Genomic DNA, 27,755 nt, shown 5'->3' with positions numbered 1-27,755 from the left:
ACATTCTGGCCCCCACATCATTCAAGCAGTTGTAAGACATAATTCAAACTCTGTTTTACTGAGCTCTGCTGCTTAATTTAAACTTGAGATTTAATTTAATAGCTCTGAGTTGAGAATGGGGGTGAAATTAAATTAGGTTAGTGGTTATCAGACTTTACCAAAATTTAGATGCATGGAAGAACTGTAAATTCCCATTAAGCTAATCTATTCATTGACCCCCACCATTATGATAGAGATCATATGGTGACTAATGCAAGATGAAAAACACAGCTTGGAAAGTAACATGGAATAGGATGTAAGTATGAGCTTCTGTTTTTTTTATTATTTATGGATGCCCCCTCAGAAAAATATGCAAAGGGGTAACTGGCTTGGAAATGTGTTTACACAGCAAATCCTACCTCAGGGTTCCCACCTACAGAAGTTTCTGTAATGTGAATTTGTGAATGTGTTCCGGTTGGGAAGGGTGGTTTAAGGGGGGGTGAAATTCAAGCTATGCATGCACTGTCTCTTGATGTTAGCTTCTAAGGGAATATGAACTGCCCACCAAGGCTGGAGTACTGCACGCTCAGTGAAGTATTTATCCCTGAAATGAGTGCTTGTAGTTTGCTAATATTGGTATAATGGTGTGAATTTACAAAACGGGTAAAAAGTACTCTGGTTACAGGATCACACTTACTTTAAAGCAAAAATGGATGTACATTGCTGGCAATGCAACATATTGTAGTATAACTTTGGAATGAGAACCTGAGGATAATTGTTCCAGAAGATGTATGAAACTGTTCAGTGGTGAAACATCGTCTTATTTCCAAGCCCCAACATACCTCTGAAATGTAAAGAAATAATGTGGTTAAAACAAAATCAAAATATGCTTCACTGTTTCAGAAGCAATCGGGCATTTTGCTGCCTTTGATCTATCCTATTGGGGGAATATTTTGAATTAACCTTTTCTAATAGATGGAACTAAATCTAATAAAAAATGGCCATTTCATATATTGGGTGGGATGTTCAAAAAGGGGCTGGCTAATGAGCACAGTGAACCTTTGCATGTTTTTTGGTTAGAATTTACAAACAATCGGACTGTTAGGGTATCAGCATTGCAGGGGGTGTCCATTTACAGCACAGATGAGTCTGAAGAGAACCGAAGGTAAGATTTTACATTTTTTTTTCTACCTACCTTCTTTGCTCATTACTTTATTAGCATATCCTGAATCCTTTCCACCCCTCATTTCCTATAAAACATCCTTTTGTTCACTTGGAAGCAGCCTATTACTTAAATTTTCAATATGAAGCAGCAGTGCTGATTTGGCTTTTAAGAAAAGAGAAGCTTGAAATAAAAGCCTTTAAGATGCCAAAAGTCAATGCAAATTTTTATCATGGCTTTTACTACAAAAGAAATTTTTGCGGGGGAATCCCGGAACTTAACCAAAGACATTCTTATTGGAACTACTAAAATAATCTGTAAGTATCGATCATTTCAGTATATAAACTTTTCTATAAAAGTATACGAAATTTGAGGTAAGTTCTGCTTTTGAAAGTTAATATAGCTAGCATAACCTTAATACACTAAATGAAATTATATTGTATGAGAGCATTTCACTTAGAAAGTAGGTTGCCACATTCTGTACACTTTCACTTTTTCCTCCTCCATTATGGCTGTTCTCTACCATTCTCAAATACCCTTTTCTTTTGTGAGTTCAATGTATCTAACACCATCCTCCCTATATTTCACTTTTGGTGCCATTTAGTGTGGTGGTTAGATATATTGACCTTTTGTTTATTAGTTTTATTACTGTGACTTTGTTTTGGTTCTCTGGTCCATGAGCGCACACGAGAAGACTGTCTGACAGGTAAGATTGTTTTTAAAGTTGTCTTAAATTCTTTGTTGAGAGAAATAAATGCACACTTTATTGTTCCAGTTTATAAATTATTTCAACGGTGGTAAACACGGTGCCAAATGGGGCGATTTTGCTCTTCCCCCCTTGCATCAACTGCATACAATATATTTAGGGTGTAATCCTTCCTCACTCATGCTGCACCCGTGCACAGACAGATCCTGTAAGGAATAATGGTGCTCTGTTACTTTCTCCTTAGCATACATGCAGGCAATGAACCAGGCCACTGCTTAAAATAAGAGGCTTGTGCCCTTCTCTTACACCCTCCTCCACTTGCCACTTGGTGAAGGAACGGATCCTGCTCCTTCCACCAAGTGACAAGAGGGGGCTGAGTAGTGATGCAAGAGCCTCTTATTGGCTGAAATGGTATGGTGCACTGGTTGCACATGTGCGCTAAGGAGAGGAGGCGTGAGAAATGGGCTCTGTTAAGCCCTACGTTGATCTCTTCAGGCACAACACGTGGATGTGGAAGGACCATGCCCTTAATATTTTGGCACCCATCAGGCTGATATTTGGCTTATGTTTTTTTTCCTTCCTTTTTTGGGTTTACTTGTGAACCATGTACTTGCTCTTCCTCCCAGAAATATAGCTTGTAGGCAAGGTTAATCCAGTGTTGGCGGTCCATGTCCTAGCACAGCACCTGTAAGTTAACACACACCAATTGCTTCCAAGGATGGATTTATCTATCATTTTTATGAGATTTTATTTTTCTATTGTCTTCATGGGAGTTTTGGTAATAGGCATGACTTTTTGAATTTAAAAAATGCACTTTTGTATAGAATTCATTAAAAATGTACTGTATAACCTTTTAGTCTTGTCTATGTGCGATTTCCAACCTTCTTGAGGATCCTGTTCTTTAGAAACCATTACTTTAAGCAGTGAATGCAAAAAAAATAAAAAAAGTTGGGGAGAATAAAGTGATTGGTAAGATGTATCCTTCCAAACATTTCAAGTAACGTACACAGTTGAAGTTGATTTTACTTCCCATCCTTGCATAGAATGAATTTGGTTTGGCTGTGGTATGAGGTAATCTTGTCTGTCAGCATCCTACTAAATGATCTGCCTACATGGGCAGGATTAACTTTGCCAGCTAAAAATTCATCTGTGTTCAAGCTCTTTTCTATCTTTCGTGGCTCGGGAGTTTTCTGTGAACTATTGATGGCAATGCACTATGTAATTGTCAGCATATGCATATATGAGGTGAGCATTGCCCTTCTTTCCAAGGTTGGAGATTGCCAGTCTATGTTAGATATATGCTTTTTGCACGAAATCTAGCCTTACAATTGCAGAACTTTTTTTCTTATGAGCTGTCAGTAAGCTGTTAAATATTTAAATGTTAAATTATTGGTGTTCTTGAAATGCTCACTACCAGCCTTGGGTGTTGTGCGTGGTGGTGGGGTGGGGCCTCCGACTATAGCTACATGCTAACTTTGAAAATCCTCTTGGTTTCTAGAAATTGGAGGAGGAAAAAGGCAAAAAGGAGAAAGAGAGACAAGAAATTGAAAAAGAACGGCGTGAAAGAGAGAGGGAGCGGGAGCGTGAAAGAGAAAGAAGGGAGCGTGAAAGAGAGAGGGAGAGAGAGCGTGAAAGAGAGAAGGAAAAGGAACGGGAGCGTGAACGAGAACGGGACAGAGATCGGGACCGCACTAAAGACAGAGACCGGGACAGGGAAAGAGATCGAGACAGAGACCGCGAAAGAAGCTCAGACCGAAATAAAGATCGGAGCAGATCCAGGTAAATTGTGCGGTGTAATGAATACTTGTTAATAAATTTGACAGTGGTTCTTAAGGAAATAATTCATGGATGCAACCTGTTTTGAAGACCAGCATGCAATAAGCCATGAGGCAATGAATTAAATAGTATGATTTGCTGACAGCCGTGGTGCCCTGTCCCTCAGGCCCTTTTGTATGGTTTGGCTGACGGAATAAAGCCACAACCAACGTACAGAGAGACGTGTGTGTGTGTGTGTGTGTGTGTGTGTATCAATGTAAAGACAGCAGACTGATGTACTGTGTCTGTTGTTCAAAACGTCATTTGTCTAATCACTACACAAGCAATGTTGTGGCTAATTTGAAAAACTTAACATTGGTTTTGAGTTTTGGCTTAATTTCGGTGATCTCAAAATCACTACTTTTGTAAACCTCGTATTGTATGGTGTTTTAATTATCTAGTAGAGTTAGTTTTGTTAGACCTAACCTCTGTTACCAGCAGTATTAAATGCATTAATCATTTGTCATGATATTTGTCCACAGAGAGAAAAGTAGAGACAGAGAAAGGGAGCGAGAGAGAGAACGGGAGAGGGAACGGGAGCGAGAGAGGGAACGGGAGCGGGAAAGGGAACGAGAACAACGGGAGAGAGAGCGAGAAAAGGACAAGAAACGGGATAGAGAAGAGGATGAAGAAGATGCCTATGAGCGGCGCAAACTGGAAAGGAAGCTCCGTGAAAAGGAAGCAGCTTATCAAGAGGTATAGGAGGAGGTTGCTTCTGATCTGGGGATTGGATTCTAAGGGATTCTGTTGCAAATGGAAAACACCTGGTTTTCAGGGGTGGGGTGAGAATCTTAACTCTACCATCCCACCCACTGGCTGCAGAGCCCTGCATTGAAGCCCCTCTCCCCCAGTACCCCATGCTGCCTCAGGAGGCACTTGTTGAAAGGAGGTTGTCCCTTTTCAGGGTGAAAGCCCCATTCTCTGAATGGAGGTCTGATCACAGTTGTTAAAGATCCAACTCCATTATCGTGGAGCATGTTTCCTGCCCATACCTGTATTCTAATCATTTTGTAGCATTGACCATCAAACTTCAGAGCATTTTACAGAACCTCTGTATTGAAATAGAAGACTGGGTGATATAATTAAATGTGTATGGTTTTGCTTCTCTCAAGTGACATATGGGATTTTTTCCTCTCTGGTTCAGTAAATGGTAAACAGATTATTTGGTTTCAGCGTCTTAAAAACTGGGAGATCAGAGAACGGAAAAAAGCTAGAGAATATGAAAAAGAAGCTGAGAGGGAGGAAGAAAGGCGAAGAGAAATGGTAAGGGGTTCATTATTTTTTGCAGTGCTTTTATTAGATGCTCAAATGGCAGAATCTCTGTGCTGGTATACAAGGGTGTCCTGTAGTGGCAGTAGTAGTAGTCGTAATATTTTTGTGACTTAAGTGGTAGCTCACAAATGTGAATGCAAAATAGCTGAGTCTGTATGTTGCCGCAATTTTTAAAAAAGCATTATGCGAAAAGAAAGTGTTTGGCTGCTTTACAGACTTTGTTCCTTATAAAGTGAAAAGGTCCGCTTCCCACCTGAGAGATGCCCGCTCCCACTCCAGCTTGCATGCAAGTAGGACTGGGATTGCTCACCTGGGGAGTTCAAGCCCTTCCTCCCAAGCTGAGAGAGCCATGATCCCGCTTCTGCAGCCCGCAGCTGCATCTGAGAACCCCTGCACTGCCTCTTATGCAGCTGTCAGGCTGTCTCCGCCTTGCCAGGTGGTGCTCATTTAAACTTCTCCATTGAGGGGAACGTGGCCACACATCTCTCACAGGAAAAGTGTGATGGAGCCTGCACCTCCTCAGCTGTCCCCTCTTCTGCTCCCATGCAAGCAGGAGTGGGGTCAGAGATCTCTCACCTGGGAAACAGGGGCTTTGCATTCCCCAGCTAAGCAGCCATGATTCCGCTCCTACTTGCGCGGGAGCAGAAGCTGGATCTAAGTTTGCATGCCTAGTGACATTTTTACATGTTTCTTTCAACAGCAGGACCCATCCATTTTCAAAAGCTATATTGTAGACTGTTTTCAAAAGTGGATTGGCACAGGAAACTGCTTTCTAAAATGCATGCCCAAATTCCTCTCATGCATTTAGAGCTCATTAACTTGGTTCTCTTGCATCCTAGCCAGAACTGACAGGCTACTTGAGGCAGATTTGCACTCAAAGCGATTATTTCAGGTCCCTTTTGCAAAGCCTGGCTAACTTATCTCATGCCTCTACACTTTAGTTCAGAACTGGGAAGTCCATTCTCAACTCAAGCTTCAGAGGGTTCAGTAGTTTGTGAGGAAGAAATACCGTTTCCGAAGCAGGAAAAGCAAACTAGTAGTGACTTGCTATCTACTTAAAGGAAGGTGCTACTCTAGAAACTTTCTGGTAGGGAATAACTTCTGCTCCTTCAAGGGTGATGAGCTAATTTCTGTCTGAAATTAATTAAATGTTTTCAACTCTCTTATAGGCAAAAGAAGCTAAGCGTCTAAAAGAATTTCTAGAAGATTATGATGATGACAGAGATGATCCAAAATACTACAGGTATGCTTAGCATGAACTGCAGGAGATTTTTATTTATTCATTAAATTTGTATACCCTTCTATACCTGCAGTTCTCAGGGCGGTTCATGAGATAAATCAGTTTGTGTTCTCAGGTTTCGTCAACGTGACCCCTATCAGAAAGACATATGTAGGAAACCTTGTGTTCCAACATGTGATGAGTAGGAGAGGTTTACAGTGTGATTTAGAAGAATAGAATTGTAGAGTTGGAAGGGATCACGAGGGTCATCTAGTCGAACCCACAGCAATGCAGGGATATTTCTGCCCAATGTGGGGTATGTGGTGAGTGAATCGGGTTAAGCTGGCCGAAGGTGCTCCACGCCACAGAGGAAACCTGTGTGTCAGTGATGGAAATGGCAGCCCCAAATTTGTAAATTTAATGCAGCACCAATAAGAGTGATCATTAGACAAATCCTAGCAAATACCTCTTTTATTAAAAGCACTGAACATATTCAGATAACTTTGTGTTGGAAGAATGAGGAGACTCGTAATCACTTTCAAACTAAAGAACCTTTTATTTCCCTAGTTTTAAGAATTGCTATTCCTTCCTGGCATGTTCTTGTAAGAATTCAGATGCAAAGAAGTACATGGCTAAATCCTACTCCAAACAGAATATTTTATTTCTCTGATGTAGGGAATGAAACATGAAACTTTATAGTCAATATTCTGTATCGGGTGCTTATGGTGTGCTGTTTTTGACAAATATTTGTGGGAAACAAGTGCCACGAGACCTTTAAAACAAAAGTGAATACATGTTACAGGGGAAGCGCTCTGCAGAAGCGATTGCGAGATAGGGAAAAGGAAATGGAAGCAGATGAAAGAGATCGGAAAAGGGAAAAGGAAGAACTGGAAGAAATCCGGCAACGTCTTCTTGCAGAAGGACACCCAGATCCAGACGCAGAGCTACAGAGGGTAAGAAACTCCTTTTTTGGCAAAGGGTGGTGAATGAGCATTTTTAGAATAGTAGACCATGTCATGTACTTGACTATTGGTAAGCTAGAGATTTGTGACTGACACTTTTGGTTGACATGTCCCATGTTCATGTGGAAAGCAGTTTTTTGTTTCAGATCTCTTTATATAAGTATCATAGTATTGTTAATCTGGATTATTCCTTACTTATAAAGCCAAATAAATTTGAGCTTTTGAAAAACTGCCTCGGATTAACTAGGATTATCCATTTACGGGGACAGCCAGGCTTGCTTTGCATGTTTTAACTCCTAATAAGTGCATTTGGTGAAGAATGTGCATAAGACCACAATTTTGTTCCCTAGATGGAACAAGAGGCTGAAAGGCGTCGACAGCCACAAACCAAACAGGAGCCAGAATCCGAGGAAGAGGAGGAGGAAAAGCAAGAAAAGGAAGAGAAGAGGGAAGAACCTGAAGAAGAAGAGGAAGAGCCAGAGCAAAAGCCCTGCCTTAAACCAACCTTGCGACCCATCAGCTCTGCCCCATCTGTTTCCTCAGCAAGTGGCAATGCAACTCCTAATACTCCTGGGGACGAATCTCCCTGTGGTATTATCATCCCACATGAAAACTCGCCAGATCAGCAGCAGCCAGAGGAGTACAGGCCTAAAATAGGGCTTAGCCTCAAATTGGGCAAGTTTTTTCCCTTGTTTCTATCCATGTGAGGAAGGAGAGCACAAAGATAGGAAGTCAGATTCTGTGCTTCCCTTCTTTGAACCTTTTGATTGTATAATTATTATTGATCCATTTGAGAGCAGAGCAGTTGAGTGAAGCAGCATAGAATAAACTCTTTAATCGTAGCCACTTTGCTCTATGGTTGATTTTTCTCTCCCCAGCCTTTTATTATTATTATTTTGTTGATAGCCCATTGTTTTTAAAAGTGCAGCTCTTACCTGAATTTGGAAGAGTCTCCAGATTGTGTTTAAATATATTAGAATGAATCTTCTTTATATTTTAGGTGCCTGCAATAGTCCTAACCAGCCCAATGCCGTGAAAAGAAAGAAACTCACTGTGGACAGTGTCTTCAATAAGTTTGAGGATGAAGACAGTGATGACATGCCACGAAAAAGGAAACTGGTGCCCCTGGATTACGGTGATGAAGACAAAGGCTCCTCCAAAGGCAGCGTCAATACTGAGGAGAAGCGCAAGCACATTAAGAGTCTAATTGAGAAAATTCCCACAGCCAAACCAGAACTCTTTGCTTATCCTCTTGACTGGTCTATTGTGGATTCAGTAAGTGTAATTTTTTACAAAATCTTGAGTATGAACTACAGGACATGTGTTGCACTGATTTGCCAGCTCTTGTGGTTCAACACTGAGTATAGGTAAAATTTGTGCACCTCATTGAATAATATGAGCTCTGTGGGAAAATCCTTATTTCAGTACATAACCAAGCCCCCATGCCTGTGATTTAGCTTTAACTGGGGGGGGGGGGGGAATGCTACCCTATACATAGGCATGTCACATCATTTTAATTTAATTATGTTCTGTTGAAAGCCACCCAGAGTGGCTAGGGTAGATATTTATTTATTTACTTACTTACTTACTTACTTACTTACTTACTTATTTCTACCGAAATGCAAAGATTGGCTTGGATCCTAAGTTTCTAAGTGCCCCTCTGCTTGTGAAAGGCTTCCAATCTAGCAAAGGATTCCACTAGCAGTAGGAAGGGGAGACAATATTCACTTGTTCATCTTACAGCTCTCCCACAATGTTCTGGAAAGTCCCCGAAACCTATGGAACACATTACAGTGGTACCTCGGGTTGCATACGCTTCAGGTTACATATGCTTCAGGTTACAGACTCCGCTAACCCAGAAATAGTACCTCGGGTTAAGAACTTTGCTTCAGGATGAGAGCAGAAATTGTGCTCCAGCGGCAGCAGGAGGCCCCATTAGCTAAAGTGGTGCTTCAGGTTAAGAACAGTTTCAGGTTAAGAATGGACCTCCGGAACGAATTAAGTACTTACCCGAGGTACCACTGTATGGAGGACACAAGAGGCTGTGGGGAAGAGGAAATCACTTCTGCTCACTGTGCTTTCATCAGTGAAAGAGAATTCTGGATTCAAGCCGTTTACCGTAATTTTTGCTCTATAAGACTCATCTTTTCCCTCCTAAAAAGCAAGGGGAAATGTGTGTGAGTCTTAAGGAGCGAATGCAGGCTGCGCAGCTATCCCAGAAGCCAGAACAGCAAGAGGGATCGCTGCGCAGCGATCCCAATTGTTGTTCTGGCTTCTGAGATTCAGAATATTATTTTTCTTGTTTTCCTCCTCCAAAAACTAGGTGCGTCTTATGATCTGGTGCATCTTACAGAGCGAAAAATATATCAGATCATCTAGTAGTGGTAGCATGGAATATATAGCAGGCAAGAAGTAAGGAGGCATGTTGCTGTTCAGTCAAATTAGGGAGGCAACTAAAACCTGTTGTACTGATACATCTGCTCATGTCCTATTTTGGATCCTGGCTTGCAAGTTTGGCAAGAGCTAGCTACCAATTGAATAATGTTAAGTTCATGAACATTTTATCTTTTAACTGGTCTTTTTTTTTATTTTTTTTACGTTACATACAGTACATGCCTTGAAATCGAAGGAATTTAAAGCAAATTTTGATTAAGGAAATGCCATCTTAACTGTGCAGTCCTGTGCATATTGTCTTAGAAGTACCGTATTTTTCGCCCTATAGGACGCACTTTTCCCCCTCCAAAAATGAAGGGGAAATGTGTGTGCGTCCTATGGGGCGAATGCAGGCTTTCGCTGAAGCCTGGAGAGCGAGAGGGGTTGGTGCGCACCGACCCCTCTCGCTCTCCAGGCTTCAGGAAGCTCTGCGCAACCCTCGGGAGACAGGATCCGAGGGTTGCGCAGAGCTGCCTGCAGTCTCGGGATCAGCGCAGCTCTGCGCGGCCACGGGAGCCGGGCGCGAAGTCCCGCCCCGCTCCGGATGGCAGCGCAGAGCTGCCTGCAGTCCTGGGATCAGCGCAGCTCTGCGCGGCCATCGGGAGCGGGGGGGCGAAGCCCCGCCCCGCTCCGAATGGCGGCGCAGAGCTGCCTGCAGTCCTGGGATCAGCGCACTTCTCCCCATCGCCAGCCCCACAAGCTCGGGGGACAGCGGGGAGGCAGAGCGTGCCTTCCCACTGTTCCCCGACCTGGTTCTTCCAGCCCCGCACCTGGGGGGGGGGGGAATAAAAAATGTTTTCTTTATTTCCCCCCAAAAAAACTAGGTGCGTCCTATGGGCCGGAGCGTCCTATGGGGCGCAAAATACGGTAAGTCTCATTGAGTTCAGTGGGACATCTTTCCAGGTGTGTAGGGTTGCAATCTCAAACATTTTTTTTTTATTCTGCTATAATTAAACACCAGAAGCAGATAAATCTTTAAAAAATAGCACCAGTAGTTAAAATTAATTCAAGCTTTACTTGGTTTATTTACTCATGTAAGCCCATTTAAATCTTGTAGTCATAAACACAATAGGTACTTCTTTACACACTACATTACAAGATGTGGTCATAGCCACCAGCTAAAATGGGATTAGACAAATTCATAGACAAGGCTTTCAATAGCTATTGGGCACAATGGCTTTATACTGCCTCCAGGATCTGGAGGCAAAATTCCTCAGAAGTCACTGGGGAACAGTGGGAAAGGGCTATTTCATTCATATCTTACATGTTAGTTTCCCAGAGGCAACTGGTTGGCCTTTCTGGGAAAAAGGTTGCAGGACCAGATAGGCCTTTAGTCTGAACTAGCAGAGATTTTCTTTCAATGTTAATACAGTATTGTTGCTATAAGTGACAAAGGGACGTGGGTGGTGCTGTGGTTTAAACCACTGAGTCTCTTGGGCTTGCTGATCTGAAGGTTGGTGGTTTGAATCCGTGCAATGGGGTAAGCTCCTGTTGCTCTGTCCCAGCTTCTGCCAACCTAGCGGTTCAAAAGCATACCAGTGCAAGTAGATAAATAGGTACCGCTGTGGCAGGAAGGTAAGCAGCGTTTCCGTGCGCTCTGGCTTCCGTTACGGTGTTCTGTTGTACCAGAAGTGGTTTAGTCATGCTCTCCACATGACCTGAAAAGATGTCTGTGGACAGATGCCGGCTCCCTCAGACTGAAGCGATATGAGCACTGAACCCCAGCCCTTGACTGGACCTCACCGTCCAGGGGTCATTTACTTTTACCTTTACTTTTACCTTTTATAAGTGACAAGGGATGAAAGCAATGTATGTTCCAAATTAAAAAAAAATGGAAACTGTTTAAAATGATATTATTTTCTATTCTAGACATTAATGGAACGTCGAATTAGACCATGGATCAACAAGAAAATAATAGAATATATTGGTGAAGAAGAAGCAACGCTAGTTGACTTTGTTTGTTCAAAGGTAAACTTCTTCATAAATACGTATTTTAGGTGGCTGGTGCTATAATTTTGCTTGCCAGTTGGGCTTACTTGCACCTCTGGTGGACTAAGGCAGGAATAGCTTTTACAGCAAATAGTCTGGCTCCTTTTACTCTTTCATTTCGGCTTAGCAATTTTCTTCTGTGATTCTGCTGTTTCTACTGTTCTTTCTATGTATAAATACTAAAAATAAAAATTAGACTTCCTTTCCCTCATCTTCACAGACTGGCTTCTGAGAAGGAGACACAAGAAGCTTGCCCCCCACCCCCACTTTAGGGATAATTGGATTGCCCTCCTTAGCAGCAGTGATACAGAGAGATCTACCTCTCTGCAGGCTTTTAATTTTCAGCCTTTACAGAGGTGTCATCGGCTGAGGTGGATTCTTAGAAATGTATACTGTCATCACTAGTTAAAGTACGAACTGTTTCCCATCCCCTATGCACCCAAGCCACCAAGGCCTGAAGTAGGCCAAACACTCCTGAGCAGGCTAGACCAGGCCTAGAGGACACCACAGCTGTGTGTGGCATTCCCATCACCAATGGAGCTAATATCCCCCTTATAGGGTAGGATGGCAGTCTCAACGCTACATGAGTGCATTGGAGCACATTACGAGGGGCAACTGGTCCAGGTGGATGGGAGACCCTTTGAGTCACAACACAGCATTGTCTGGCTCAAACCTCAGGCAGCATGTCTGGCCACTCAGTACTTCTACAGCATGCCTGTCTCACACCCTTTGCTTCCTCTGAAACAGCATTGGCTGGAGTAGTAAGTTGTTGCCGTTGAGATCCACCCTAGTTGGTTGGGCTTTTGTACATCCCAACCCAGTGATGCTACATGGGCAAGTGAAATAGCACCATTGTACCTATCTGAAGAGTCGTTTTGCTTGTCCAATGTAGCATCACCGAGGCCACACCCTTGCATAGCCTGCAACACCTCTTCCCACCTCAGGTAGCACGGCCGGCTTTCAGTTAATGGTTTGTTGTAGATATAGGTTAACATTAGTCTGAGTTTCATTTCTGGACTGTTCATGCTCAGTGAGTATGCAAAACTAAAGAGGAGTCAGCCCATTTCCTGTAAAAGGTACTCCTCCCTTCATCCACTAGAGGCGCAAGGAAGCCCAACTCAGTGATGCTACACTGGACAAGCAAATCTACACACATAACCTGCAGGCTTGTGCATCAGTTATTTTGGGAAGTACAGTCTGCTCCAACATGACAGCAAACAGTGTGAGGGTTTTGTTTTGAGATAACTAAGGTGGCAGGACACAAGTGGTAACTTTCCTTTCTCACTGTTCTTGATCTACCACGGTCACTTACAAATGCAATCAAATACCTGTTATGAATCGAACAAGGGGGTTGAAACTAAAAATGCCTTTTGGTCCACCTTTCAAATCATTTAGGTTTGTGTCCAGTTGTGTTTCTACTCACAATAAGGGTTTTTGATCAGCAGAGGCTTTTGTAAATGGAATGGGAAGAGAAGCCGTTTCCTAAATTCCCTATTTTTCCTACATACCTGTAACACCTCCCGTGCTCTTCCAAAAGCCCCCCCCCCCAATCTTCTGGAACAGGTTTTTGAGGTGCAAGGAGCTGCAGAGGGAAGGGGGGAAACAGTAAAAATCACAGTGCTTGCTTCCATTCTCAGAAGCTTCCCCTGGAACAAACAACCTTATTTAAAATTGAAAGCAACGGGCTTGCTTTTCATGGATTTTATTTTAAGATACATGTGTTTGCTACCTGCTAGAATGTTACTGTTATGCAGGTAACAGTTCTAAATCTTGCATGGTTCAATTTTCAGTCATACAATGCTGTGTTCTCAATGTTGATATGCCTCTCTTTTTCAGGTTATGGCTCATAGTTCACCGCAGAGCATCTTGGATGATGTTGCTATGGTGAGTAAAGGAAAAACATGCCACATCCAGAATTTCTAATTTGTGTAAACTTAGAGCTCTTCTGTAAGAATCACCTTCACTAAATGTATTCAGATGTACTTTTTCCTTTGGTTTTTAATGCCCTATTTTCTTCTTTTTTGGTGTAGGTGCTAGATGAAGAAGCTGAAGTTTTTATAGTCAAAATGTGGAGGTTATTAATATATGAAACAGAAGCCAAAAAAATTGGGCTGGTGAAATAAAGAATCCCTTTTTGTTTTGGGGGCGCCATTTCAACTTTTGTTCTGCATCACTGAAGAACTTTGAAGTTTCTCTGTCTTCAAGAGACATTTGTGAGACCTGTATTTTTTAAATGTAGAAAATGTGAATTTTTTTTCCATCTTGTTACACTGAGGTCCCTTCTCCCTCCCTCCTGCCCTCACCCCAGCTTCCTTGGTTGTAATTATCTGAATTCTGCATTGGTGGTTTTTCACTCACCAGGTACAGTTACAGGTATTGTTTCATAAACTACTGCAGCTGCTGTACACAGTCTCTGATATTCATCTTCTAAACTGTTCCTTGTAAATATTAAAAAGACCCATGTTTTAGAAACATCTGTGCTTACCACAAACCAAAATAATTGAATTTTATGTAAATACACCAACCTCTTCTTTCCCTTCTCCATTTTAAAATATTAGAATAAACTTTAAAATTCTAAAAATGGATGGGAGTCATTTTGTTGGCACACAGTTTTCATCTGCATGGATAGGGGATCATTCCCTTGTTGGACTTTATAATATTTCTAGAGGAATCTATAGAAAAACATGGTGGACTTGCTTCAACTCAGGCATTGATAATTTTCCTCCTGCTCGTTACATGAGGCCTTTTGTTCAGTTACGGTGGTGACAGAATTTCATACTCAGTTGTGTTTTTAATCAAGGATAACTAGTGCACAAATTTAATTTTAGCTTCCTACTAATACAAGTCTGACATCTAAAGTATTCTTTTTTAATTATTTAAAATAAAATCCATAGACAGGTTTGGGAAACTTGTGGATAGAAAAGGTTTAAAAATGTAACTTGAGCACAACAGTTTACAATGTTAAAATCATATGCTTTCGAACAATGGAGAAATTTGTTTTTATGTAAGTCATCAAGTCAGTTGTGACTTTCTTTTTGTATTGTAAGCTGTCTGTCGGATAGAGGATGATATTTCTTGACCTCTTACTCTGTATGAGTTTTATACATATGCTGATGTGGTATCAATAACAATGTACTGTAAACTGGATTTTTTAAAATCTTCACAAGTAGAAAGACTGTACGCTATGGGCCTTCTTGATTGCAGGATGAACACTTTCCAGGAAGCAACAATTCTCACTTTTTAAAATACTGCTCTTCTGATATCTCTTTACCTGAAGGATACAGGTTGACCTGTTTAGGAGGTGCAACCATGACACTGAGTTACTGAGTACATGCATCATAAGAAGACAGCTGGAAAAAACTGTTCTTAATTAATGGGATCCTATAAATGGTTCCACCATGTAAATATTTCAGATATTAAAAATGTATATATTTGATCTGGATTTTGATTATTTAATTATGTTTCAAAATATACTACCACTTCTACGTCATTTCTGGAAGTAATGGATTAGTTGGCTTGTTGATCTGGCAAAAACTTCCCAGTATGGAAATACAGCTTCAAATTCTGCACACTGGCCAAACTATATAGTGTTGAGTTGGATCTAGAATAAGCTGGTTGCACTTGAGTTTGTTGAAATCAAGTTAGTCATGTTAGTCATGACTAACTGAAGTCCCTAAGTACAATTTGTTAAATTTGTAGCCTACGTTTCCACCAAATGTTGCTGTGACTAACAATAATAATTTAAATAGAGTACAATAAAACACCAACAAAATACAAGTTGAAATAAAAACAAAGTTGCCAAACAAAGTTGCCAAACTTAATCTAGATCCCACCTAGTGAATTGTATTGTTACAATTACTGGGGGTGGGGGGAAGGCATGGAATCTCAAGAATGAGAACCATACCACTTCTAGGAGACAAATTATATGTATTGACCTGTTACACAATGATAGAAGTGATAGCCTAACTAATCAAAGAACAATAAAAAACTGAATAATAATGGTCAGTTTTACCACAACCCTTCACGAAAAGGGAAAGGGTCCTAGCATTTCGAGGCAGGATCCAGCTGAACTGGAGAGTTGCTGTCAGGCATTTCTCAATCTGATGCCCTTCAGATGTGTGAGATGATGACTCCTGTCATCTGCTGATCATTGACCATGCTGTCTGAGGGTGATGGTTTAAAGTCCAATCTGGAGGGGAAGCCTATGCACAATGAACAAGTGGCCTGAATGCTATAAAGCAGCTTCTATGGTTGGTTTATCGGAAAAGCAACACTGCACACTTGAAAACGAGAATGCATGCTTGATATGTATGGACATACAGTGCTAAATTAGCAACAACAGTGCAGCAATAAAAGGTAAAGCCAAAGTTTGCTGCATGGCTCCCTGGAGTTGATGTTGTTGGTAACATTAATCTCATCATCAAAATTAACAGTTTGCATCCTAACCAGCAAAAAACAAGTCGAGAGCAACAAAAATTACAACTGAAAAATTAATTTTAATGTACGTAACTCCCAACCGTCTGCTGAAGCATACGTTTTTAACGCAGAATTGACCTGATAGTGTCTTTTATTGGTCCCTTTTTTTAGCAGACATGTAAACTCATGTAACTTGTGTATTTGTTTTGAAACTACTGATTTTACCTATGTTTGACAACATTTTCTGTCTTCTTGTTTTCAAAGTTTTATTTCACTGGCGTTTTATTACAACTATATTCTGTGAAAACCACATGGGAGTTTTTATTGATTATCAGCATATACATCTTGTAAAATATAAATAAATAGATCGGGGGGGGGGAATACTTCATCATCCCAACTTGGCCATGCATGCATCTGATGGGAGTTTGATACCAGCAACATCTGCAGCACCATAAGTTCCCCAGCACTTATTTTATATAAAAAGTTTTTCAAGGTGTGTATTAACACAAGGATATTGGTTTATAAGAGCTGCTGAGATAATAACCTAGCTCAGGGTTTTCAAATGCCTTGCACTACACTTCGCATCTCCAGCCAGCATGGCCAGTAGTTGGAGATTATGGGAACTGTAGTCCAAAATTTAAGTAGTGGAACTGTAGTCCAGTGTCTTCCAAGTTGTGGGACCCTTGATTGTATGCTCCTCACTTTAAATCAGGGTAGATTTGTCTAGCTCAGGGGTCTGCAACCCGCGGCTCCGGAGCCGCATGTGGCTCTTTTACACCTTTGCCGCGGCTCCGGGGCGGATACTAGCGAGGGGAGGAGGCGCATTGTGCGCCCCGACACTCTCCACTGTGGCGGGCGCTGTACTGGCTGTGACGTCGCATGGGGGCAGTACGTGCGTTAGTCACGCACCGCCCCGACGTCACCTTCCCGCCCGCTGTCAGATCGCGGCTCCGGAGATATATTTGTTTTAAATGTTGCAATGGTTTTGCAGCTCCCAGTTTTTTCCCCTTCAGAAACGGGTCCAAGTGGCTCTTTTTGTCTTAAAGGTTGCAGACCCCTGGTCTAGCTGACAGTTGGGCCAAGTTCACACACTAGTAGTCACATCTGTAGCAACATAAACTGGATACCTTGTACATCTTAAAACATAACAAAGCTTATCTAAAACTATGAAGGCAGTCCTTGTTCCCAAACTCAAAAGGTATTGTAGGTTAGGATGTTGGAAAGCCATGAGGCTTGTTTGTACATTACTTTTAAGTTCTTGCATTCATGAAAATCAACACCACAGACAGAGTTGTGTCTACATGTAAACAGCCTTGTATCGATTGTGAAAAGTCAGGAGCCTTTGCTTGTCAGAGTAAAGCAGGGGTCAAATCCCCAGTTAAGCATGAAGCTCACTGGATGACCTTGGGCCCCTCACTGTTTCTCAGCCAAACCCACCCCACAGGATTGTGAGGATAATATGAAGAGGGGAACCATATACAGTACCCTGAGCTTGGGGGAAAGGGGGTGGGGTATAAACGTAATAATAAAATGAAATAAACCTTGTCTCATAGGGCAAATGTAGCAAATGGTAGAGGTAAGATGGCTCCTAAACTGCTAAGGCAGTTGTAATCCTCTGCACACTACTTGAAATTAACCCTAACTGAATAGGATTTTAGTGTCAACATACATGTATACATAGGGTCGGGCTGCAAAATAAAGTGGGTGTGTACCAAAGATGTCAAGGACTTTGAAGACGCTCGAACTCAGGACGAAAGGTAGAAATGCGCTAAGAGAAAGGCACGTTTGGCAAACCCTCACCACGATAAACTCCCACCCGGAAACCTATGTCCCCACTGTGGAAGGACGTGTGGATCCAGAACTAGCCTCCACAGTCACTTACGGACTCACTCTTAAGACCGTGTTCATGGAAGACAATCTTACTCGGCTACAAGTGATCGCCAAAGCATAGTTGTCAACTTTCATATTTGAAAATAAGGGTTCAGCATCCTCACCTGTCCCGGGGACAGTCTACGGGATATCTAACAATCCGGGATAGCAGCGGGAAGCGGCGCTGGAATAAGGGAATTTCCCGCAAAAAGAGGGAAGGTTGACAGCTATGCGCCAAAGAAGAAGAATCGCATGGGACCTACCCAAGAAAAAAGGAGCGACTTCTCTGTTGATCCTCCACGAACAGAGCTAGTATTTCCTCTCGGCCAAATTAAACCCAATGCGCAGCCCTTCAGAAAGAACGCAGCTGGTTTTGAGCTTTAATGTATTTATTATCCCCCTTTTGCTCCAATACAACCTGACCAACCTTAGCCACTAGGAACCTACACTTCGGTGGAAGGCGGCGGGCGAGGACCTTTAACTCTTAGGCAGCGGAATGCCTGGGCCGGCCTTGCTTCGAAGAGAAACGTGCAGATTAAGGCAACCCTTCTCCAAATTGAGCTGCTGCCTTTTTGGCGCAGCGCTTCCTGACGTCATCAGCCCCCGCCCGCTTCCTCCGGCGGCGGCTGCTGCGGGTGCAGCTGTTGTCTTTGCGCGGCCTCGCGCGCTCCTTCTGATAGACAGCTGCGGTCCGCCGAGGAGAAGCTCGGCTGCGCAGGCGCACCACCACCCCCGAGAGAGCCTGAGTGGGCGGGGACGAGGCGCCGACTCCCGAGGAGAGGGGAATGGGGGGCGGGGCTTCGACCGGAAGCGCCGTGCGTGTCGCGGGAGGAGGGGGTGGGAGGGAGGGGGTTGTGCTGTGAATTCGGGCCGGGAAGAAAACAAACCGGTGGGACCGGCTCCGAGGGGGGACAGGTAAGGAGAGGTGGGCCCGGGGCGGGGAGCTGCGAAGAGCGCGACGAGGAAAGCAGGCCCGTGAGGGGGAAAGGAAGCGGGGCTCCTCTTTCGGGGGGATGGGGGCCCTTCCCCTTCTCCTCGTCACGTCGCCCCTTCCTCACACGAGCGTTTCCGAGGGGAGTCGTGGGACTCCGGAGCCAGCCTTCCCTCACACCTCCGGGGCCCTCTTTGTCTCAGATCAGAAAGGATGCCCCTCCCCACACGAAACCTCCTCCTGGCTTCAGACACTTTAAACAATACCGGCTGGAATCCCACCTCCCCGCCTTTCTTCGTGGGTGAAAATGCCCCGGAAAGAGGGCGGGTCTCCTCCAGCCACTCCCGCGGACCTCCAGTCCGTGTCGGAAGTGTGTTGAAATCTGAATTAAAGGGCACTCCTAGGCGTGCCTACTCATTAGTAAGCCTCGTTAAGTTTGTTGTTGTTTAGTCGTGTCCGACTCTTCGTGACCCCAGAGCACGCCAGGCACTCCTGTCTTCCACTGCCTCCCGCAGTTTGGTCAAACTCATTTTAGTAGCCGTCTCGCCCCTGTCGTCCCCTTCTCCTTGTGCCCTCAATCTTTCCCAACATCAGGGTCTTTTCCAGGGAGTCTTCTCTTCTCATGAGGTGGCCACAGTATTGGAGCCTCAGCTTCACGATCTGTCCCTCCACTGAGCACTCAGGGCTGATTTCCTTCAGAATGGATAGGTTTAATGGGATTTATTCCCGGGTAAAGGTGCGTAGGATCGCGCGACCTTAAGTGATTTTGAGCCTACAGCATAGCCAGAATGGACTTGGTGTGCTAGCAGTGGCTTTAGAAGCTCTGAGTGGTATTTTAAGTTTTACTCGGAGAGTAAACCACTGGAATTGATGGGATTAGTTGCGTTCATTAATTTCACTGAGCCTACTCAGAGTAAAGCTTAGTTGATTTTTACCCTCTGTGTCTTTTATAGTTGTACAGAATGCGGAAACTTGGAGCTTATGTCATCATGGGGATGTGGTAATGGGGAAATCTTTTGTCTGTTGAAAGTTCTCTTCTGAGGTTTTTTTTTTAAAAAAGGTGCTTTTTCCTTTGGCACAATGTTACGATAGTACTGGACTGCTGTTTGTGTCCAGTTGTTTTCTGACTTATTTCAGAATAAAGACTAAGTGCTCCTTTTGAAGTATGTTAGCCAGTTCTTTTTTGCTTTCCACCAGAGGACTTGAAGCCTCTAAACTGGTGCTTATCAATGAGATGCAGAAATATGCAGCGATGCACATAGTTCTGATTGGCTGTACTGATGAAATTTGGTCTTAGGTCTGCTTTGCTACCCCCCTCCCCCTTTAAAAATAGAGTTTTGAGGAGATTATCTGATAGGAGAGGGTTGTAGATTACTTGGATGGTATAAGACCTTTTTAAAAAAAATCTAACCATATTAAAAATTGTAAAAAGTGCAAATCATTCGTATAGTCTGGATAGTAGAAAGTTGGACTTTCCCTTATTTCTTTGCATATGTATCATATGTAAAGTAGGGTTCTAATTGGCATTGACAATGGAAATATGGGACCCAGCAGTGTAACTGGGGTATATTCCAAGCTAAGTAAGTCATATTCTAAGCACTCTTGGAAACAAATGAAAATGAGGTAATGCACAGAATTCCTTTTTAGTGCTTTTGAATTGGCCACAGCTCCTTCTAATTGCTATTACTATCACATTTCAAAAAAGTTGGCAGGACTATCATAATCTGTCTAGACTGTTCATGAATTGATTGGTTGCTAAGCAATGGATTATGTTTTCCTGTCATTTTGTTTCAGTGGTTTCCAATCAAATAATGGCTGTTAAGAGAACACTGCACAGGAACCTTGGTTAGTTCCAACCATGATTAATGTCACTCCTAACATAATAATTTGTTGTCACTTGAAGCTAATTTGAAATCCTCTGTTAAGGAGGGCGCTAGTCGTTGCTATCTGTAGCAGCTAAGCACAACTAGGTCCAGCAAGACAAATTTGTGTTCTAGAAAGTAGAAAGGATTCAGTCCTGTGGTCTACTCCTGACTGCTTAACTGTGATTAATTTCCAAAAATTATAGTGCTCCCTTCATTGTAAAAATAATCTCAGGGTGAGTCACAATAATAGTAGAGCATCCACAACATAAAATTGATAATAGAATATTGCTAATATGCAGATTAGCATCTAAAAGAAATACAGCAACCCTTAATGATACAAAAGAAAACTACTACTACTTCTTTGGCCATCACTTGTAGCTGAGTAAGATTGTATTCCATGAACACAGTTTTAACAGTGCGTCCATAAGTGACTGTGAATGCCAGTTCTGGATCCACACATCCTTCCGCAGTGGGGACATAGGTTTACATACTGGAGTTGATCAGATAACAAGGTTGTGTCTGTACTGGCTTTGTGTTGTAAAGCATCTCTGTGCTGAAAATAAGTATCCAGAGAAATGTTCCTGTTTAAGAACAGATTATCTCTACCTGAAATAATAAAGCATTAATATGTTTTTAATTCTATTTACAACCTGTCATGCACTTTCTTCCTGTTTTTAAACCAGCTTCATTTCTCAGTTCCCTCCAATCATTCTAGTTTGTTTCCTTTAAAGTTTAATTCTCATTCATTGTGCCATGCATGCAATAACTTCTAAAATCCACTTGGTCCACATGTGAGATATTTCTTAATAATTAATACATGCATCCCTTGTAGTCAGAGGCTTTTTCTAGGTTGCTTCCACATAGTTTATGAAAGTTCAGTGGAAATACTACAGAAGAGAGTACCGGCACTTCTTTCAAAGAATCAGTCTGAGTAAAGTATATCATTTATTTCATTAACAAATGTGAAGAAAATTATGGACTCTGTGTTTTTATAAGCATTGCAACATCCTTCCTTTATAATATTCTCCACCTCCCACATTCACTCCTCCACTCTATCGATTTTTATCAGAATGATAACTGGCAATGCTAACTGCAAGAATACCAAACCAGAAAAAAGTTAACTGTCTACTAATAGATGGTGCTCATTTATTACTACATATGGTGTTCAAATATCTGACTTTTCCCATTATTGCATTCCTTCACTGATAAATGGCTGTGGAGAAATAAGTATGGAGTCTTATTTAGCTCTCTTAGTAAAATATAGTAACAGTATACTACTATTCAAACATTGCTTCCTTAGACTTGATTAATAGAATACAAACTTGAATAAACAACAATAGATGCTATGACTATATATTTTAATTTTTCTCTGTGATTGTTTAATGCTGTCCTACTGGACAGTTAATAATATTCCATGTGTGTATGTCTCATAGAATAAAGTCAGTACAGAGTGAACACTGAAATCTTAAGCAGTTTTCGGTGAAGGTGAAAGCAATGATCAACTGTCTGAGCCTATGCAATTATTTATTCTAGACATTCTTCAGGTGGAGCTTGGCCAAACTTGTCAGTAGAAGAAGGATTACTATTATGCACATCAGCTAGCCTACCAATCTTGCCACCAGGGTGGAAAGTATAGAAACCATCATTCCTGATTGCATCCCCAAAGCCTTCTTGGAGCATCTGTTCATGATGATAATGAAGTGTTTCTGCCAGTGAACTCTGTAGCCGTCTTTGATTTTAAATCTCAGAGCAGGCACATTATTGAAACAGTATTTTTCAGTGTACAGTCATACCTCGGGTTGAATATGCTTCATGTTGAGCGCGTTCGAGTTGCGCTCCGCGGCAATCCGTAAGTAACAGAGTACGTTACTTCCGGGTTTCACCGCTCGCGCACGCACAGACGCTCAAAATGACGGCATGCGCAGAAGCGGCAAAAAGCGACATGCGCGTGTGCAGACATGCCGTCGCTAGTTACGTTTGCTTCTGGATGCGAACGGGTCTCTGGAACGGATCCCGTTCGCATCCCGAGGTACCACTGTATAGAATAAATAAGTCTAAAGTGTTGAAAATTTCCCTTGTCCCTGTTGGTTATATCCTACCTTTTTATGTAATTTTCTACAGACCTATGCTTGTTTCTTAAATGACCTTATCCAAAGAAGAGGATGGAAGGGCAGAGTAGATTGTGTCCCAGTGGTATAGTAAAGAGACATGGGTGACTGATTTCAACAAATTAGTGTGTTATCAAGTTATTATTTGAATAATTGCATTCACCATAGGTTTAAGAACGCTAGTGTGTAGATAGGTAGCCGTGTTGGTCTGCCATAGTCAAAATAAAAAAATTCCTTCTAGTGTGTAGACTGTGTATTTGGAAGTTTAAGAAACAGTTCTCTTGGCTCTGGTTTTGCAAAACTTTTTTTGTAATAATGTTGCACCTAGTAGAGCTGATTGGCTTGTCTTCCATTCTTTCTTTTATGTGTCTAAAACTAAGATTTTCCCCATCCTTTTGATTTTTCAGAATTACCATATATCAGTATTAGATCTTATTGTGTACATATTATTCTAATTGGTTTTCAGAGGAGGTGTTTGCATTGTTTTTAGATAACAGTTAGAAATCTTGAATGGCTGTCACATTTGAATCTGTTTCCCTTACTACCGCCCATCAGTTCCATGTTTCTATGTTGCAGACAGCTAAGGCTTAGAAGTAATTTCCATTTAGCAATGTGGAACTTTTCCGTTGTGCTCAGTAGGGCTGGGCAATATATCGATATATCGTCCAAAACCGGTTTGAAGTTCACATCGTCATAATTGTTTCATAATATTTGAGCTGTCAGTATATCATGAATCACAATGTATGTAAGGACTAGGCGATAACTGGTTTTCAACATCGCAATAACTCACCAGCTAAACCTCACAATATCACCAGCTAAACGTTGCAATGTTATCAGCAGCTAAACCTCACACAATATCACCAGCTAAACTTTGAATCCATCACATCTGTAATAAGGATGAAACTATATAGAGGTGAACAGGACAATATCCAGGCAACTGTTACTACTGAAGAAGTCTAAAATGGGTAAATGACAATATTATCAACCACCACACAGTCAGTTTCATCAGCAGTCAAGCCAAAATGCATCCCAACAGGACTTTTGGTTTTGGCTTGGCTACCAAATGGTGGTATGCAGGACAATCCAAAGTACAGCAATGAGTCATAGTGAATACATATAATCTGGGACTGCCAGTCTGCCAGCAGGAGGCAGAAACAGCTATGGCAGAAACAGCTGGCCATGGCCGCGGTATGTGTCGGCAGTAGAGGTGACAACTTGCAAGGCCTCGCTGTGACAGCCCAATCAGTAGTGGCCTGCAAGTCCTTGTGGTGGTGACAGCCCAATCAGTGGTGGCCTGCGAGTCCTTGTGGTGACGGGAGGGGGCAGTAGTAGCAGCGGCAGCCTGCAAGGCCTTGTGGTAATGGGAGATGGTAACAGGCTGCGACGCCTGGCAGCGATAACAGGGAGTGACAGCAGTAACCGCAAGACTTCGTGGTGACAACAGGAGGTGGCGGCAGTAGTGGTGGCAGCCTGTGAGGTCTCACGGCGGTGGCTTGCGAGATCTCATGGCAGCGACAGGAGGTGACAGCAGTAGCAGCAGCCTGCAAGGCCTCGCAGCGGCGATGGGAGATGGCAGTAGTGGTGGCGGCCTGCAAGGCCTTGCAGTGGCGACACAAACAGTGGTGGCCTGCAAGGCCTTAAGGCGGTGATAGTGATGGCAGGAGTGGCAGTGGCCTGCGAGGACTTGTGGCAGTGATGGGAGGCAGCGGTAGTGTCCTGTTGGCCTCTGCGTAGTTCCTTCCTTATTTCAGATATCATGATATATCAATATATTGTGATGTTTAGCTGGTGATATAATGCAATATTGAAAACCAGTTATCGCCCAGCCCTGGTGCTCAGTACCTTCTGCCAAGCTGTTTCCTATACATTTCCCCCCACCCCACCCCCCAGTTTATTAAGTGACCTCTCCTATCTTTAGGATCTTCTTTCAAAACCCAGTACCTTAGCACAGCCTTTCTGCAACCAGTCTTGTCTCAACTTACTTACACTTCTACTGCCATTTGACATACCTTTTCCCTTCCTTCTATACACTGGACCCAGAACTTACACTTACCTTTCATTCGTATTAGGAACCTTAGGTGGGTGAGCAATAAATAAATGGAGAGCAAGGAAAATACACCATTCCCCGCTCTCCATTTATCTATTTTTCCTCCCCCGCCCCCACTCACCCAGTGGGTTTTCCTTCTTACTGGGCTCTGGGAAGGTTGCAGGAGGGCTCTGGTAGCATCCTAGGGCCAGGGCCCTCTCATGATCTCAGATCCTGGTAAGCAATCCTCTGCAGTGCAGGAGGGGGCGGTTCTGGGGTTACTGACTTTGCATGATTTTGCCTTTGTGTGCAGACTCCTGCAACAGAACCTTAATGTAAGTAGCAGGCCAACTGTATATTTATAAATCCTGGGTGTTCCCTTTATTACCCATTTCTGGTGAACAGAACTTGCAAACTGTGTACAGCACATATCAAACTTTGGCAAATGGTGGTAATAGTAATGGTGGTTTAGATTAATGTTTTATATTGATTTAGGAAACCATCAGAACAACAAATGTATCAGATGGTTGCATGTAAAGCTTGGTTTCTTTCTGATGTAATCATTTTATATTCTGTTCTTATCCCTTTTGAGTTGCTTCCTTAACCACTAACAAGAAATTCTAGATCACTTTCACACTTCCTGGTATGCCAGATTTTTTGTGGGGGAGGTAGATATGTTGAGGGAAGATGGCAGACAGCATGTTTGTCTAGGCACATGTTCTTGTCTTGAGCACTATCACCATTTAGTTTTCAGGGGTTCATTGGCCTGCTCCAAGCATAGACACTGCTCGACTTTCTAACCATGGTTTAGAGACAATTGAGTGTGTTCTGTGGGTTCACAGGCTCATCTTGTGTGAGCATTCCTCAGTCTTGTGGCCAGCTGTGGTTAGCACTGTCTCTGCTCAATGTCAAAATTAACCATAGGGAGTGACAAACAACCATTTTCAACCCAATGGTTAGAAACTGGTTTGTGTTAACTATTGTTAGCTTTTTAACATCAGTGCAAATATATGAAACCACAATTATCTCTGAAAGGGGAGGGAGTGCCCACCCAGGACAGGAAGAACAAATGACTCCATGGTGTACAACAGATCACCTAACAATAGTATGGAAATAGTTAGATGGTCAGGCAGCAGTGTACTTGCATTCAATTACTTTCCCCTTCACTCTTGTCTTGAAAGCCAAAAGCTTAAAGCAACATCATTTCAGTTCAGGGTAAGCTAACAAAGGATTTCAGACTCTCTCTTTTTAAAAAAATTACAGTTGCAGTATCTCAAGAAGAAGGAGCATTTGTGGAGTACCAAGTTCCAATGGCAGAACTATCTGCACACTTATCACAAGTCCAGCGTGGGCAGCTGAGAGAGAACTTGCCTGACAACCATCAGACCAATACTGTACGTAAGGACTGTTTTTTCACATGCCAGATTATAAACTACATATGGTAGCTGTGTTACAAAATGCTGAAAGATTGCGTAAAGCCTCTTGTGTTTGTTAAATGTGTCTTGTAATCTTGAATGTCATGAAGAAAGCAACATTTAGCAGGTGTAGTGAAGTGGTTAGAGCAGGTATAGGCAAACTCGGCCCTCCAGATGTTTTGGGACTACTCCCATCATCCTTAGCTAACAGGACCAGTGGTCGGGGTGATGGGAATTGTAGTCCCAAAACATTTGGAGAGCCGAGTTTGCCTGTGCCTGGGTTAGAGTGTTGGACTAGGAATGAGAAGACCAGGTTCAAATCCGTGCTTGGCCATAAACTAATTGTGTGATCTTTGTCCAGTCACTATCACTTAGCCTAACCTACCATTATAAAGTTGTTTTGTAGATTAAAAAGTCATGTCTGCTGTCTTCAGCCCTTGGAGGAAAAACAGGATAACAATGCAAATAATAATAAAAATAATATAAATGCATTTAAGGGGGGGAAATTCCTGTTTCATTCTTTGCTAAATCTTTCACACCACATGCATATTATACTACTTTAGAAAGCAGTGACCAGTAAGCTCTTTAACTTTGATTTATTAAGTTATCAGATTGTATACATTGGTACCTTGGTTCTCAAACTTAATCTGTTCCGGGAGTCCGTTCGACTCCCGAAACCGTTCAAAAACCAAGGTGAAGCTTCCGATTGGCTGCATCGTATATTTGGCTTCTGAAAAGCGTTCGCAAACCGGAACACTTACTTCCGGGTTTGCGGTGTTCGGGAACCAATTTGTTCAGCAACTAAGCCATTCGGGAACCAAGGTTCCACTGTACTGCTTAGTTTTTATAGACAGTACAGTTTTGTTTTGTTTTTTTTGCTGTGTGAACATTAGGATTTATTTGTTTATGTTTTATTAAAATATTTACAATCTGCCATTTGTCTGTACTGGTATCAGGGTGGAGCACAGAACAAAAAGTAAAAGCAGCAACCTAAATAATAAAATAAACAGTACTGTTAAGATATACCAGCAAGCAAAAAGAAAATGTCTGAGAAAAGAAATAACTCTTAACCTGGTGCCAACATGAGGATGGCAACATGAGGATGCTGATTGTAAGGAAAGGGTGTTCCACAGACAGGGCGCCACTACGGAGGAGGCTCTGTTCCTTCTTTTTCTTCTCTTACGACACATAATGCTAATTTAATGGTGCAACTGATGTATCACACTTTAAGAAATTGGCACTGCATACTGTGTTGTGGCATCTGCTTGAAGTTTTGTACTTGTAGTATCCTCTGTATTTACAACATACTCTTCCAATCTCACTTGCCTGATAAAGAACCACAATCTGGGCTGAAAAGCAGATGACTGATGAAGTAACTCTGGAAAACTTCTTGCTTTAAACCCTTGTCTTGTAAATCACATTGTGAGGGCAATGTAGCCTGCAAAGTGGGTTATCTTTTAAATAAAATAAACAAAAAAGGCCTTATTCAATCAAAGTTTCTGAAGATCTGAATTCAATAGAAAGCTGCGTGATCTAGTTCATATTCAGAATTACTGGCCTTGTTCACCTATCACAGTAAACCACAGTT

The 27,755-nt window shown here is 42.3% G+C and overlaps 2 protein-coding genes across 9 annotated transcripts in view; both read left to right on the top strand.

Moving 5' to 3' along the window:
- Positions 1–14,973, top strand: part of RBM25 (RNA binding motif protein 25) — a 32,708-nt gene extending 17,735 nt beyond the window's left edge. For all 6 annotated transcript variants that reach the window (XM_083506950.1, XM_083506954.1, XM_083506951.1 and 3 more), the window contains 10 exons: positions 3,346–3,626; positions 4,145–4,358; positions 4,836–4,925; positions 6,104–6,177; positions 6,956–7,106; positions 7,466–7,790; positions 8,116–8,390; positions 11,418–11,516; positions 13,374–13,421; positions 13,568–14,973. In XM_083506950.1, the coding sequence (XP_083363076.1) occupies positions 3,346–3,626; positions 4,145–4,358; positions 4,836–4,925; positions 6,104–6,177; positions 6,956–7,106; positions 7,466–7,790; positions 8,116–8,390; positions 11,418–11,516; positions 13,374–13,421; positions 13,568–13,660 (1,650 nt within the window). In that variant the 3' untranslated portion in view covers positions 13,661–14,973. The remainder of the gene's footprint in view (positions 1–3,345; positions 3,627–4,144; positions 4,359–4,835; positions 4,926–6,103; positions 6,178–6,955; positions 7,107–7,465; positions 7,791–8,115; positions 8,391–11,417; positions 11,517–13,373; positions 13,422–13,567) is intronic.
- Positions 14,974–18,616: 3,643 nt separating this feature from the next.
- Positions 18,617–27,755, top strand: part of PSEN1 (presenilin 1) — a 30,839-nt gene continuing 21,700 nt past the window's right edge. For 2 of the 3 annotated variants that reach the window (XM_083508905.1, XM_083508904.1), the window contains exons 1-2: positions 18,617–18,737; positions 26,016–26,146. In XM_083508905.1, the coding sequence (XP_083365031.1) occupies positions 26,063–26,146 (84 nt within the window). In that variant the 5' untranslated portion in view covers positions 18,617–18,737; positions 26,016–26,062. Of the gene's footprint in view, positions 18,738–23,843; positions 23,975–24,013; positions 26,147–27,755 lie in introns of those variants that run through there. The other variant, XM_083508906.1, reaches the window with a different exon arrangement.

The sequence above is a fragment of the Podarcis liolepis genome, assembly GCF_965112155.1.
Source record: "Podarcis liolepis genome assembly, chromosome: 1".
NCBI lineage: Eukaryota > Metazoa > Chordata > Lepidosauria > Squamata > Lacertidae > Podarcis > Podarcis liolepis.
This window is presented reverse-complemented; position numbering and strand designations above follow the sequence as displayed.